This window comes from Salvelinus namaycush, chromosome 2 (genome assembly GCF_016432855.1).
Source record: "Salvelinus namaycush isolate Seneca chromosome 2, SaNama_1.0, whole genome shotgun sequence".
NCBI classification, from domain to species: domain Eukaryota; kingdom Metazoa; phylum Chordata; class Actinopteri; order Salmoniformes; family Salmonidae; genus Salvelinus; species Salvelinus namaycush.
Window position 1 is genome coordinate 74,024,251 of NC_052308.1, and position 16,052 is coordinate 74,040,302.

Sequence of the window (16,052 nt, forward strand, 5' to 3'; positions counted from 1 at the left end):
GACATCAGAGATTGTAACATTCTCTGTTTCACGGAAACATGGCTCTCTCGGGATATGTTGTTGATGTCTGTACAGCCACTGGGATTCTTCATGCGTCGCGCCGACAGAAATAAACATCTCTCTGGGAAGAAGGGCGGGGTGTATGCCTTATGATTAACGAGTTGTGGTGTGATCATAACAACATACAGGAACTCAAGTCCTTTTGTCCACCTGACCTAGAATTTCTTACAATCAAATGCCGACCATATCATCTCCCAAAAGAATTCTTGTCCTCAAGGAACTTCACTGGACTCTATGTAAGCTGGAAACCATATATCCTGAGGCTGCATTTATTGTAGATGGGGATTTTAACAAAGCAAATTTGAGAAGAAGGCTACCTAAATCTATCAGCATATTGACTGTAGCACTCGCACAATACACTGGACCACTGCCACTTTAACTTCCGCGATGCATACAAGGCCCTCCCCCCGCCCTCTCTTCGGCAAATCCGACCACGACTCCATTTTCCTCCTACTGTCCTATAGGCAGAAACTCAAACAGGATGCACCCATGACAAGAACCATTCAACGCTGGCTGGTCTGACCAATCAGAATCCACGTTTCAAGATTGTTTTGATCACGCGGACTGGGAAATGTTCCTGGCAGCCTCAGGGAATATCATCGATTTATACGCTGATTCGGTGAGTGAGTTTATAAGGAAGTGCATAGGAGATGTTGTACCCACTGTGACTATCAAAACCTTCCCTAACCAGAAACTGTGAATAGATGGCGGAAGTTGCGCAAAACTGAAAGCGCGACCCACCGCATTTAACCATGGAAAGATGACTGAGAATATGGCCGAATACAAACAGTGTAGTTATTCCCTACCGCAAGGCAATCAAGCAAACGATATGTCGGTATAGGGACAAAGTGGAGTTGCAATTCAACGGCTCAGACACTAGATGTATGTGGCAGGGTCTACAGGCAATTACGGACTACAAAAAGAAAACCAGCCACGTCACGGACACCGACGTCTTGCTTCCAGACAAACTAAACACCTTTTTTGCCCGCTTTGAGGATAATACATTGCCACCGATGCGACCCGCTACCAAGGACTGCAGGCCCTCCCTCTCCTTCTCCGTAGCTGATGTGAGTAAGACATTTAAACGTGTTAACCCTCCCAAGGCTACTGGCCCAGACGGCATCCCTCAGAGCATGCCCAGACCAGCTGGCTGATGTGTTTACAGACATATTCAATCTCTCCCAGTCTGCTTTCCCCACATGCTTCAAGATGGCCACCATTGTTCCTGTACCCAAGAAGGCAAAGATAACTGAACTAAATGACTACTATAGCACTCACTTTTGTCATCATGAAGTGCTTTGAGAGGCTAGTCAAGGATCATATCACCACAACCTTACCTGCCACTCTAGACCCACTTCAGTTTGCTTACCACCCCAACAGGTCCACAGACAATGCAATTGCCATCACACTGCACACTGCCCTATCCCATCTGGACAAGAGGAATACCTATGTAAGAATGCTGTTCATTGACTACAGCTCAGCATTCAACACCATAGTACCCTCCGAGCTTATCATTAAGCTTGAGGTCCTGGGTCTCAACCCCGCCCTATGCAACTGGGTCCTGGACTTTCTGACGGGATGCCCCCAGGTGGTGAGGGTTGGAAACATCTCCACCCCGCTGATCCTCAACCCTGGGGCCCCACAAGGGTGTGTTCTCAGTCCTTTCCTGTACTCCCTGTTCACCCATGACTGCGTGGCCATTCACGCCTCCAACTCAATCATCAGGGTTGGCAGACGACAGTACAGCGGTAGGCTTGATTACCAACGATGACGAGACGGCCTACAGGGAGGAGGTGAGGGCCCTCGGAGTGTGGTGTCAGGAAAATAACCTCTCACTCAACGTCAACAAAACAAAGGAGATGATCGTGGACTTCAGGAAACAGCAGAGGGAGCACCCCCCTATGCACATCAACAGGACCGCAGTGGCGAAGGTGGAAAGCTTCAAGTTCCTCGGCGTACACATCACTGACGATCTGAAATGGTCCACCCACACAGACAGTGTGGTGAAGAAGGCGCAACAGCGCTTCTTCAACCTCAGGAGGCTGAAGAAATTTGGCTTGTCACCTAAAACCCTCAAACTTTTACAATTTGAGAGCATCCTGTCAGGCTGTATCACCGCCTGGTACGGCAACTGCACCGCCCACAACCGCAAGGCTCTCCAGAGGGTAGTGAGGTCTGCACAACGCATCACCGGGGGCAAACTACCTGCCCTCCAGGAGACCTACACCACCCGATGTCACAGGAAGGGCAAAAAGATCATCAAGGACAACAACCACCGAGCCACTGCCTGTTCACCCCGCTACCATCCAGAAGGCGAGGTCAGTATTGGTGCATCAAAGCTGGGACCGAGAGACTGAAAACAGCTTCTATCTCAAGGCCATCAGACTGTTAAACAGCCATCACTAACACAGAGAGGCTGCTGCCAACATACAGACTCAAATCATTGGCCACTTTAATAAATGGATCACTAGTCACTTTAAATAATGCCACTTTAGTAATGTTTACATATCTTACATTACTCATCTCATTTTATACCATCTATTGCATCTTGCCTTTGCCGCTACATGTACATATTCTTATTCCATCACTTTAGATTTGTGTGTATTAGGTAGTTGTTGTGGAATTGTTAGATTACTTGTTAGATATTACTGCATGGTCAGAACCAGAAGCACAAGCATTTCACTACACTCGCCTTAACATCTGCTAACCATGTGTATGTGACCAATAAAATGTGATTTATTTTGACACACCTAGTAATACACATCTGATCCAAGCCAACCGCCTGAGGAAACACACTGTAATGTTACGATGCCATACTGTGAAATCAGCTGACTTTCACACACACACATTTTCTCACACTCTTCTCTCCTCTCGTCCTTTAGGAGCGGGGGGGTCCCAGCCTCGTGGTGTTGTTGACGTGTGTGGTGGGGTTGCTGTGTTACGCCGTGGCGGCGGCCATCTTACATAAACTTGACCAGCTGGACCTGAGGAGGGCGGGGACGGTGCCGCTCTGTGGACACGACGGAACATTCAAGTACGAGGTGCAGGTCAAGACCGGCTTCAGCCGCGGGGCAGGTGAGAAGGCAAAGGTTACGGATTCAAATGGAAAGAAATCAGACTTTTAATCAATTAGACTTTTATTCACAAAGGGCAGAAACATATCACATAATTGCCATCAAAGGAAGATTTGCACAAATACTCAAGTCATGCCCACGGATCCATTGTTGGGAGACAGACAGCAACCCCTCAGTCTGCAACCCTCAGACTGCAGCCCTCAGACTGCAACCCCCTCAGACAGCAACCCCCTCAGACAGCAACCCCCTCAGACTGCAGCCCTCAGACAGCAACCCCCTCAGACAGCAACCCCCTCAGACAGCAACCCCCTCAGACAGCAACTCCCTCAGACAGCAACCCTCAGACTGCAACCCTCAGACTGCAACCCCCTCAGACAGCAACCCCCTCAGACAGCAACCCCCTCAGACAGTAACCCCCTCAGACAGTAACCCCCTCAGACTGCAACCCTCAGACTGCAACCCCCTCAGACAGCAACCCTCAGACTGCAACCCTCAGACTGCAACCCCCTCAGACAGCAACCCCCTCAGACAGCAACCCCCTCAGACAGTAACCCCCTCAGACTGCAACCCTCAGAATGCAACCCTCAGCCTACAACCCTCAGAATCCCCAAAGATCAAGGGAACATAATGAAAGGTTTCCAAGACGACAGTACATACCCATCCATCACCTGTCTCCAAGACTACAGTACATACCCATCCATCACCTGTCTCCAAGACGACAGTACATACCCATCCATCACCTGTCTCCAAGACTACAGTACATACCCATCCATCACCTGTCTCCAAGGCGACAGTACATACCCATCCATCACCTGTCTCCAAGACGACAGTACATACCCATCCATCACCTGTCTCCAAGACGACAGTACATACCCATCCATCACCTGTCTCCAAGACGACAGTACATACCCATCCATCACCTGTCTCCAAGACGACAGTACATACCCATCCATCACCTGTCTCCAAGACGACAGTACATACCCATCTATCACCTGTCTCCAAGACGACAGTACATACCCATCTATCACCTGTCTCCAAGACGACAGTACATACCCATCCATCACCTGTCTCCAAGACGACAGTACATGCCCATCCATCACCTGTCTCCAAGACGACAGTACATACCCATCCATCACCTGTCTCCAAGACGACAGTACATACCCATCCATCACCTGTCTCCAAGACGACAGTACATACCCATCCATCACCTGTCTCCAAGACTACAGTACATACCCATCCATCACCTGTCTCCAAGACGACAGTACATACCCATCCATCACATGTCTCCAAGACTACAGTACATACCCATCCATCACCTGTCTCCAAGACGACAGTACATACCCATCCACCGCCTGTCTCCAAGACTACAGTACATATCATCCATCACCTGTCTCCAAGACGACAGTACATACCCATCCATCACCTGTCTCCAAGACTACAGTACATACCCATCCATCACCTGTCTCCAAGACTACAGTACATACCCATCCATCACCTGTCTCCAAGACTACAGTACATACCCATCCACCGCCTGTCTCCAAGACTACAGTACATATCATCCATCACCTGTCTCCAAGACGACAGTACATACCCATCCATCACCTGTCTCCAAGACTACAGTACATACCCATCCATCACCTGTCTCCAAGACTACAGTACATACCCATCCATCACATGTCTCCAAGACGACAGTACATACCCATCCATCACCTGTCTCCAAGACGACAGTACATACCCATCCATCACATGTCTCCAAGACGACAGTACATACCCATCCATCACCTGTCTCCAAGACTACAGTACATACCCATCCATCACCTGTCTCCAAGACGACAGTACATACCCATCCATCACATGTCTCCAAGACTACAGTACATACCCATCCATCACCTGTCTCCAAGACGACAGTACATACCCATCCATCACCTGTCTCCAAGACTACAGTACATACCCATCCATCACCTGTCTCCAAGACTACAGTACATACCCATCCATCACCTGTCTCCAAGACTACAGTACATACCCATCCATCACCTGTCTCCAAGACGACAGTACATACCCATCCATCGCCTGTCTCCAAGACTACAGTACATACCCATCCACCGCCTGTCTCCAAGACTACAGTACATATCATCCATCACCTGTCTCCAAGACGACAGTACATACCCATCCATCACCTGTCTCCAAGACGACAGTACATACCCATCCATCACCTGTCTCCAAGACTACAGTACATACCCATCCATCACCTGTCTCCAAGACGACAGTACATACCCATCCATCACCTGTCTCCAAGACGACAGTACATACCCATCCATCACATGTCTCCAAGACGACAGTACATACCCATCCATCACCTGTCTCCAAGACGACAGTACATACCCATCCATCACCTGTCTCCAAGACGACAGTACATACCCATCCATCACCTGTCTCCAAGACGACAGTACATACCCATCCATCACCTGTCTCCAAGATGACAGTACATACCCATCCATCACCTGTCTCCAAGACTACAGTACATACCCATCCATCAACTGTCTCCAAGACTACAGTACATACCCATCCATCACCTGTCTCCAAGACTACAGTACATACCCATCCATCACCTGTCTCCAAGACTACAGTACATACCCATCCATCACCTGTCTCCAAGATGACAGTACATACCCATCCATCACCTGTCTCCAAGACGACAGTACATACCCATCCATCACCTGTCTCCAAGACGACAGTACATACCCATCCATCACCTGTTTCCAAGACGACAGTACATACCCATCCATCACCTGTCTCCAAGACTACAGTACATACCCATCCATCACCTGTCTCCAAGACGACAGTACATACCCATCCATCACCTGTCTCCAAGACGACAGTACATACCCATCCATCACCTGTCTCCAAGACGACAGTACATACCCATCCATCACCTGTCTCCAAGACTACAGTACATACCCATCCATCACCTGTCTCCAAGACTACAGTACATACCCATCCATCACCTGTCTCCAAGACGACAGTACATACCCATCCATCACCTGTCTCCAAGACGACAGTACATACCCATCCATCACCTGTCTCCAAGACTACAGTACATACCCATCCATCACCTGTCTCCAAGACTACAGTACATACCCATCCATCACCTGTCTCCAAGACGACAGTACATACCCATCCATCACCTGTCTCCAAGACGACAGTACATACCCATCCATCACCTGTTTCCAAGACGACAGTACATACCCATCCATCACCTGTCTCCAAGACTACAGTACATACCCATCCATCACCTGTCTCCAAGACGACAGTACATACCCATCCATCACCTGTCTCCAAGACGACAGTACATACCCATCCATCACCTGTCTCCAAGACGACAGTACATACCCATCCATCACCTGTCTCCAAGACTACAGTACATACCCATCCATCACCTGTCTCCAAGACTACAGTACATACCCATCCATCACCTGTCTCCAAGACGACAGTACATACCCATCCATCACCTGTCTCCAAGACGACAGTACATACCCATCCATCACCTGTCTCCAAGACTACAGTACATACCCATCCATCACCTGTCTCCAAGACTACAGTACATACCCATCCATCACCTGTCTCCAAGACGACAGTACATACCCATCCATCACCTGTCTCCAAGACAACAGTACATACCCATCCATCACCTGTCTCCAAGACGACAGTACATGCCCATCCATCACCAAGACGACAGTACATACCCATCCATCACCTGTCTCCAAGACGACAGTACATACCCATCCATCACCTGTCTCCAAGACGACAGTACATACCCATCCATCCCCTGTCTCCAAGAAGTTTCTAGTTATTATATGATGTGTATATCTAACTCCTCCCCCTGTCTGCTAGGCACGTCAGCACATGTAGGCATCAGTGTGTATGGCTGTGAGGGGCGTAGCGGGCATCGCCACCTGGACAGCCCCGGGGCCTTCGCACGTAACGGACTGGACATCTTCCACATCGCCACGGAAACTAGCCTGGGCAGCGTCTGGAAGATCCGCGTCTGGCACGACAACAAGGGTAGGAGGACACACTAACACACACACTAACACACACACTAACACACACACACACTCACACACACACATATGCAGGCATTTTGGATTTTTGAACAATGTAATATTATTATTATTCATATTATCATTATTCTTATTATTATTCATATTATTATTATCATTATGCATATTCATATTATTATTCATATTATTATTCATATTATTAGTATTATTATTATTCATATTATTATTCATATTATTATTCATATTATTATCATTATTCCTATTATTAGTATGGTCAGTTAGTTCTAATGTATTACCAGTAAGAAGTAATGTGGTCAGTTAGTTCTAATGTATTACCAGTAAGAAGTCATGTGGTCAGTTAATTCTAATGTATTACTAGTAAGAAGTCATGTGGTCAGTTAGTTCTAATGTATTACCAGTAAGAAGTCATGTGATCAGTTAGTTCCTGACTGTTTTGTTCCAGAACCTATTTGACCGGATCCAGTTCCTCTCCTGGCATGAAACACAGTTACTTTCTGCAATGTAAAAATTTGAATAACAGCGATCAAAGTTCTTGCCTCTTCGTTCATTTGTAAAAAAATAAAAAATAAAAACGTAGTGTGAAAAAGTAGACTTACAGCTTGGGTCTGATATTCTAACAGTTGATTCTGGTTGGATTCGAGTTGCGTAACATTGTAACCTGTTTGAGACCAACACGTGGCCATGGCTGTGTGAGTAGCAAGCCTGTATCTCTCACAGAACTAGAATGAGATTCACTTTCTGTGTTCTCTCCCTCTCTCTCTGTTCTGATAGACTTGAGCCTGCAACTCCCGTCTCTCCAGCGTTGCACTTCATCATTTATTTAGTTACAGAATTACTGCTGTCTGTTCAGAAAGAAATGAAATCATTCAGAATGTCCTACTACACCATGAGAAGGCCTATCATTTAGCCACAGAGGATCAATAGCTTCTTTTAAAAACTGCCTGGCTGTGGATTGTGTGTAGCCCAATAACAAGGCCTACAGTCAGGAATGTTCTGCAAATCGGTCAGTGATCGACAGCATGCAGACAAAACAGTCCTTTCACAACATTTCAAATACAAATCGCAGGAAAACACAGGTTGGAAAGCAAATGTCTCCTGCAGAAAACAGAAGACTCTAATCTGTCTGATGTAGGCCGGCTAAATATTTGATCAACTACTAAATATTGTTTTACATAGTAAAGAGAGAGAGAGGTTTTTGGCACGAACGCATCGGCCATCACCGGTGAGTGATCTGCTCATCATTAGGTGAGTGATCTGCTCATCATTAGGTGAGTGATCTGCTCATCATTAGGTGAGTCAGTGAAAGTGGAAAGCATTTCTAGGACTATAATTTAGAGTAGATGCCTCTCCTCTACTGCTCTATGCCACGACGCGAAATAGATGATATGCATACATAATGGTTTATTATAAACATTTACAGGAACCTCAGAGCTCCCCAGGTCACCCCCCTCTACCACTCACGTTTTGTTGCGGCACCTCCCGGTTTACAAATGAAGCACTGAATGTGGTACATTGTTTCATTACATTTTTTGTGACCTGAGTATTTTAACCAAAATATCACAGATGAGACAAAAATGTTCACCTACTCCTTTAACCTCTCTAGGGTATGTGGGACGGTAGCGTCCCACCTCGTCAACAGCCAGTGAAACTGCAGGGCTCCAAATTCAAAACAACAGAAATCCCATAATTAAAATTCCTCAAACATGCAAGTATTATACACCATTTTAAAGTTACACTTGTTGTAAATCCAGCCACAGTGTCCGATTTCAAAAAGGCTTTACGACGAAAGCACACCAAACGATTATGTTAGGTCAGAGCCAAGTCACAGAAAAACACAGCCATTTTTCCAGCAAAAGAGAGGAGTCACAAAAAGCAGAAATAGAGATAAAATTAATCGCTAACCTTTGATGATCTTCATCAGATGACACTCATAGGACTTCATGTTACACAATACATGTATGTTTTGTTCGGTAAAGTTCATATTTATATCCAAAAATCTGAGTTTACATTGGCGCATTATGTTCAGTAGTTCCAAAACATCCGGTGATTTTGCAGAGAGCCACATCAATTTACAGAAATACTCATAATAAACATTGCTAAAAGATACAACTGTTATACATGGAATTTTAGATCCACTTCTCCTTAATGCAACCGCTGTGTCAGATTTCAAAATAACTTTACGGAAAAAGCACACCATGCAATAATCTGAGTACAGCGCTCAGAGACCAACACAACCCAAACAGATATCCGCCATGTTGTGTAGTCAACAGAAGTCAGAAATAGCATTATAAATATTCACTTACCTTTGATGATCTTCATCAGAATGCACTCCCAGGAATCCCAGTTCCACAATAAATGTTTGTTTTGTTCGATGAAGTCCATCATTTATGTCCAAATACCTCCTTTTTGTTTGCGCGTTTAGCCCAGTAATCAAAATTCATTCCGTTACAGTCCGTAGAAACATGTCAAACGATGTATAGAATCAATCTTTAGGATGTTTTTAACATAAATCTTCAATAATGTTCCAACCGGAGAATTCCTTTGTCTTCAGAAATGCAATGGAACGCAAGCTAACTATCAACGCAAGCTAACTAACTAGCAATATGACCCCATTTCCACTGTATCTTGGATAAGCAAAGAGTTGAAAAACTACAAACCTCAGATTTCCCACTTCCTGGTTGGATTTTTTGGCAGGTTTTTGCCTGCCATATGAGTTCTGTTATACTCACAGACACCATTCAAACAGTTTTAGAAACTTCAGAGTGTTTTCTATCCAAATCTACTAATACTATGCATATCCTAGCATCTGGGCCTGAGTAGCAGGCAGTTTACTCTGGGCATGCTTTTCATCTGGATGTGAAAATACTGCCCCCTACCCCAAAGAAGTTAAGGGCGGGAGGTTACCGTGGTAACGCGACTAGAGTCACGTTTGTGCCTGTGAGATTGAGTCTGGCTAGTAGAAGCGTTGTGGTTACCGTGGTAACGCGACTATAGTGACGTTTGTGCCTGTGAGATTGAGTCTGGCTAGTAGAAGCGTTGTGGTTACCGTGGTAACGCGACTATAGTGACGTTTGTGCCTGTGAGATTGAGTCTGGCTCGTAGAAGCGTTGTGGTTACCGTGGTAACGCGACTAGAGTGACGTTTGTGCCTGTGAGATTGAGTCTGGCTAGTAGAAGCGTTGTGGTTACCGTGGTAACGTGACTATAGTGACGTTTGTGCCTGTGAGATTGAGTCTGGCTAGTAGAAGCGTTGTGGTTACCGTGGTAACACGACTAGAGTGACGTTTGTGCCTGTGAGATTGAGTCTGGCTAGTAGAAGCGTTGTGGTTACCGTGGTAACACGACTAGAGTCACGTTTGTGCCTGTGAGATTGAGTCTGGCTAGTAGAAGCGTTGTGGTTACCGTGGTAACGTGACTAGAGTGACGTTTGTGCCTGTGAGATTGAGTCTGGCTAGTAGAAGCGTTGTGGTTACCGTGGTAACGTGACTAGAGTGACGTTTGTGCCTGTGAGATTGAGTCTGGCTAGTAGAAGCGTTGTGGTTACCGTGGTAATGTGACTAGAGTCACGTTTGTGCCTGTGAGATTGAGTCTGGCTCGTAGAAGCGTTGTGGTTACCGTGGTAACGTGACTAGAGTCACGTTTGTGCCTGTGAGATTGAGTCTGGCTAGTAGACGCGTTGTGGTTACCGTGGTAACGTGACTAGAGTCACGTTTGTGCCTGTGAGATTGAGTCTGGCTCGTAGAAGCGTTGTGGTTACCGTGGTAACGTGACTAGAGTCACGTTTGTGCCTGTGAGATTGAGTCTGGCTAGTAGACGCGTTGTGGTTACCGTGGTAACGTGACTAGAGTCACGTTTGTGCCTGTGAGATTGAGTCTGGCTCGTAGAAGCGTTGTGGTTACCGTGGTAACGTGACTAGAGTCACGTTTGTGCCTGTGAGATTGAGTCTGGCTAGTAGACGCGTTGTGGTTACCGTGGTAACGTGACTAGAGTGACGTTTGTGCCTGTGAGATTGAGTCTGGCTAGTAGAAGCGTTGTGGTTACCGTGGTAACGTGACTAGAGTCACGTTTGTGCCTGTGAGATTGAGTCTGGCTCGTAGAAGCGTTGTGGTTACCGTGGTAACGTGACTAGAGTCACGTTTGTGCCTGTGAGATTGAGTCTGGCTAGTAGACGCGTTGTGGTTACCGTGGTAACGTGACTAGAGTCACGTTTGTGCCTGTGAGATTGAGTCTGGCTAGTAGAAGCGTTGTGGTTACCGTGGTAACGTGACTAGAGTCACGTTCGTGCCTGTGAGATTGAGTCTGGCTAGTAGAAGCGTTGTGGTTACCGTGGTAACGTGACTAGAGTGACGTTCGTGCCTGTGAGATTGAGTCTGGCTAGTAGAAGCGTTGTGGTTACCGTGGTAACGTGACTAGAGTGACGTTTGTGCCTGTGAGATTGAGTCTGGCTAGCAGAAGCGTTGTGGTTACCGTGGTAATGCGACTAGAGTGACGTTTGTGCCTGTGAGATTGAGTCTGGCTAGTAGAAGCGTTGTGGTTACCGTGGTAACGCGACTAGAGTGACGTTTGTGCCTGTGAGATTGAGTCTGGCTAGCAGAAGCGTTGTGGTTACCGTGGTAACGCGACTAGAGTGACGTTTGTGCCTGTGAGATTGAGTCTGGCTAGCAGAAGCGTTGTGGTTACCGTGGTAACGCGACTAGAGTGACGTTTGTGCCTGTGAGATTGAGTCTGGCTAGCAGAAGCGTTGTGGTTACCGTGGTAACGCGACTAGAGTGACGTTTGTGCCTGTGAGATTGAGTCTGGCTAGTAGAAGCGTTGTCTTCCCAAGCAGTTGAAACTCAAACATCGAAAAACAACCTCTGAACAAAACCATGGAAATGGCCAGGAAACACAAGGACAAAGTCTCACTTCAGTAGAGGTTAGTTTACATGTAATTAGACCAACCTTTATGCCTGTTCGCAGCGCTTCTAAAAATGAATCTTTCACTCAGTTCTTCACGTGTGAACAGCCCCCAGCCAGGCAGTGTTGCAGCGCGAGGTGGAACAGGCTATATGGGATTCGTAGTTCTTTGACTTTGTGCGATTAACAAAACAACATAAATACTTTGAAAACAGCTAATGCAGCATTTATTTTACTGTAAATGTGATCATACTTGACTGTTATTAATTCACAATTAAAGTGAAATGCTGTGGAGCCCCGCCCTGGCAGGTGGTCATTTAGGCCCTGATTAATATTATTATTATTATACACTTACAGTAGATCTCTTTGTCAAACCATAAGCAACCTAGTAAATGTGCCCTTTCTCTCCTCCCTCCTCTCCTCCCTCCTCTCCTCCTCTCCTCCTCTCCTCCCTCCTCTCCTCCCTCCTCTCCTCCTCTCCTCCCTCCTCTCCTCCCTCCTCTCCTCCCCCCTCTCCTCCTCTCCTCCCTCCTCTCCATCCTCCTCTCCTCCCAGGTCTGTCTCCAGCATGGAAACTCCAGTACGTCCTGGTGAAGGACCTACAGACAGGAAGCAGTTACTATTTCCTGGTAGAGGAGTGGCTGTCAGTGGACAACGAGAGGACAGATGGACGCGTGGAGATAGAGGTGGAGGCCTCAGGTAAGGACCCTAACCCCTATCCCTAAGCCCCTATCCCTAGCCCCTACCCTCATAGTTTAGTAGTCAAACCCAAATGGTCTCCAACATGGTGCAGGAGTCTATCCACATCTCACCATCGCTGCCTCGACAACTGGTCTAGTTCCAGTTTTGTCATATAGCCGTTAAGGATAACAGTTGCACTTTGAACAGGAGCACTGATCACAAATCAGTGCTCCTGTTCATTAATACAAACTCACTACTTCTTCTTTTACTTCCTCCTTCCTTTTTTTCTCCTTCCTGTGGGCGTGTCCTGACCTACAGAAGAGGCGGAGCTTCGGCGGTTGCCCCGCCTCCTGAACTGGGAGCTTCAGCGTGCCCTGTGTGAGAGTCACTTGTGGCTGTCGCTATGGGAACGGCCCGTCCGCAGTCCCTTTACCCGCCTCCAGAGGGCGACGTGCTGTGCCCTGCTGCTACAGCTCTGTCTGCTAGCTAACACCATGTGGTACAGCACCGTGGCCAATAGGAGCTACAGGTAGGGGTAGTGTGTGTGTTTTTTGTGTGTGTGTGTGTGTGTGTGTGTGTGTGTGTGTGTGTGTGTGTGTGTGTGTGTGTGTGTGTGTGTGTGTGTGTGTGTGTGTGTGTGTGTGTGTGTGTGTGTGTGTGTTCCAGTACTGACCGTGTTGTCCTACTGTAGCTCTGTAGCAGTGTCCAGGCTGGTGGTGGTGGATGTGGAGACTGTGGCTGTGGGAGTGGTCAGCTGTCTGGTGATTTACCCCCTCTACCTGCTGGTCTTCACTCTCTTCAGGATGAGTCGTAGCAAGGTGACACACACACACACCACACACACACACACACACACACACACACACACACACACACACACACACACACACACACACACACACACACACACACACACATACCTTTAGAACACACACACACACACCTTTAGAAAACACATCTTTAGAACACACACCTTTAGAACACACACCTTTAGAACACACACATTTAGAACACACACCTTTAGAACACACACTTTTAGAACAAACACATCTTTAGAACACACATCTTTAGAACACACACCTTTAGAACACACATCTTTAGAACACACACACCTTTAGAACACACACCTTTAGAACACACACACCTTTAGAACACACACCTTTAGAACACACACACATCTTTAGAACACACACCTTTAGAACACACACCTTTAGAACACACACCTTTAGAACACACATCTTTAGAACACACACCTTTAGAACACACATCTTTAGAACACACACCTTTAGAACACACATCTTTAGAACACACACACCTTTAGAACACACACACCTTTAGAACACACACACCTTTAGAACACACACTTTTAGAACACACACACCTTTAGAACACACACACCTTTAGAACACACGCACCTTTAGAACACACATCTTTAGAACACACACCTTTAGAACACACACCTTTAGAACACACACACCTTTAGAACACACACCTTTAGAACACACACCTTTAGAACACACACACCTTTAGAACACACACCTTTAGAACACACACCTTTAGAACACACACCTTTAGAACACACATCTTTAGAACACACACACCTTTAGAACACACACACCTTTAGAAAACACACCTTTAGAACACACATCTTTAGAACACACACCTTTAGAACACACCTTTAGAACACACACCTTTAGAACACACACACCTTTAGAACACACACACCTTTAGAACACACATCTTTAGAACACACACACCTTTAGAACACACACCTTTAGAACACACACCTTTAGAACACACATCTTTAGAACACACACCTTTAGAACACACACCTTTAGAACACACACACCTTTAGAACACACATCTTTAGAACACACACACCTTTAGAAAACACACCGTTAGAACACACATCTTTAGAACACACACCTTTAGAACACACACCTTTAGAACACACACCTTTAGAACACACACCTTTAGAACACACATCTTTAGAACACACACACCTTTAGAACACACACCTTTAGAACACACATCTTTAGAACACACACCTTTAGAACACACACCTTTAGAACACACACACCTTTAGAACACACATCTTTAGAACACACACACCTTTAGAAAACACACCGTTAGAACACACACCTTTAGAACACACACCTTTAGAACACACATCTTTAGAACACACACCTTTAGAACACACACCTTTAGAACACACACCTTTAGAACACACATCTTTAGAACACACACCTTTAGAACACACACACCTTTAGAACACACATCTTTAGAACACACACCTTTAGAAAACACACCTTTAGAACACACAGACACGCCTTTAGAACACACACTTTTAGAACAAACACATCTTTAGAACACACATCTTTAGAACACACACATCCACCCTTCACATCTCCACCATTATGCATTTAAATCCCTGAATCCTTCATAAAGACTCTGTGTGTGTGTGTGTGTGTGTGTTTTGCATCCCGCCGCGTGCGTCCCTGTATGTGTGTGTGTGTGTGTGTGTGTGTGTGTGTGTGTGTGTGTGTGTGTGTGTGTGTGTGTGTGTGTGTGTGTGTGTGTGTGTGTGTGTGTGTATAAGTGTGTGTCAGTAGAACAGGTGCCGTCCTCCCAGGTGGACCAGGAGTCAGTGGAGATAGATGACTTCCTGGATAACTCCATGGCAGGAAGCTCCTTCCTCATCTTCAACGGTGTCCCTGGAGAGGTGTGTACGTAGCGTGTGTGTGTGTGTACGTGGCGTGTGTGTGTGTGTACGTGGCGTGTGTGTGTGTATGTGTGTGTGTGTGAGAGAGAGGTGTGTACGTGGCGTGTGTGTGTGAGAGGGATGTGTGTGTGTGTGTGTGTGTGTGTGTGTGTGTGTGTGTGTGTGTGTGTGTGTGTGAGAGAGATGTGTACGTGAGGTGTGTGTGTGAGAGAGGTGTGTACGTGGCGTGTGTGTGTGAGAAAGATGTGTACGTGGCGTGTGTGTGTGTGTGAGAAAGGTGTGTACGTGGCGCGCGCGCGCGCGCGTGTGTGTGTGTGTGTGTGTGTGTGTGTGTGTGTGTGTGTGTGAGATAACTCTTAATAAAAAGTGGTGCACCGGGCATAGCAGGAAACAGGGTCAGTTGAGATGAAACGTAGACAGACAGATGTGTGTCTCGTCTAGGTCTGGTTGTCTAGGTCTGGTTGTCTAGGTCTGGTTGTCTAGGTCTGGTTGTCTAGGTCTGGTTGTCTAGGTCTGGTTGTCTAGGTCTGGTTGTCTA

General features: G+C 46.4%; 1 protein-coding gene across 1 annotated transcript in view; it reads left to right on the forward strand.

Annotated features, from left to right (window-relative positions):
- LOC120018245 (polycystin-1-like) overlaps positions 1-16,052 on the forward strand; it is a 70,376-nt gene that overhangs the window by 32,621 nt on the left and 21,703 nt on the right. The window contains exons 21-26 of the mRNA XM_038961338.1: positions 2,943-3,135; positions 7,026-7,196; positions 12,667-12,810; positions 13,111-13,321; positions 13,484-13,610; positions 15,392-15,514. Of these exons, the coding sequence (XP_038817266.1) occupies positions 2,943-3,135; positions 7,026-7,196; positions 12,667-12,810; positions 13,111-13,321; positions 13,484-13,610; positions 15,392-15,514 (969 nt within the window). The remainder of the gene's footprint in view (positions 1-2,942; positions 3,136-7,025; positions 7,197-12,666; positions 12,811-13,110; positions 13,322-13,483; positions 13,611-15,391; positions 15,515-16,052) is intronic.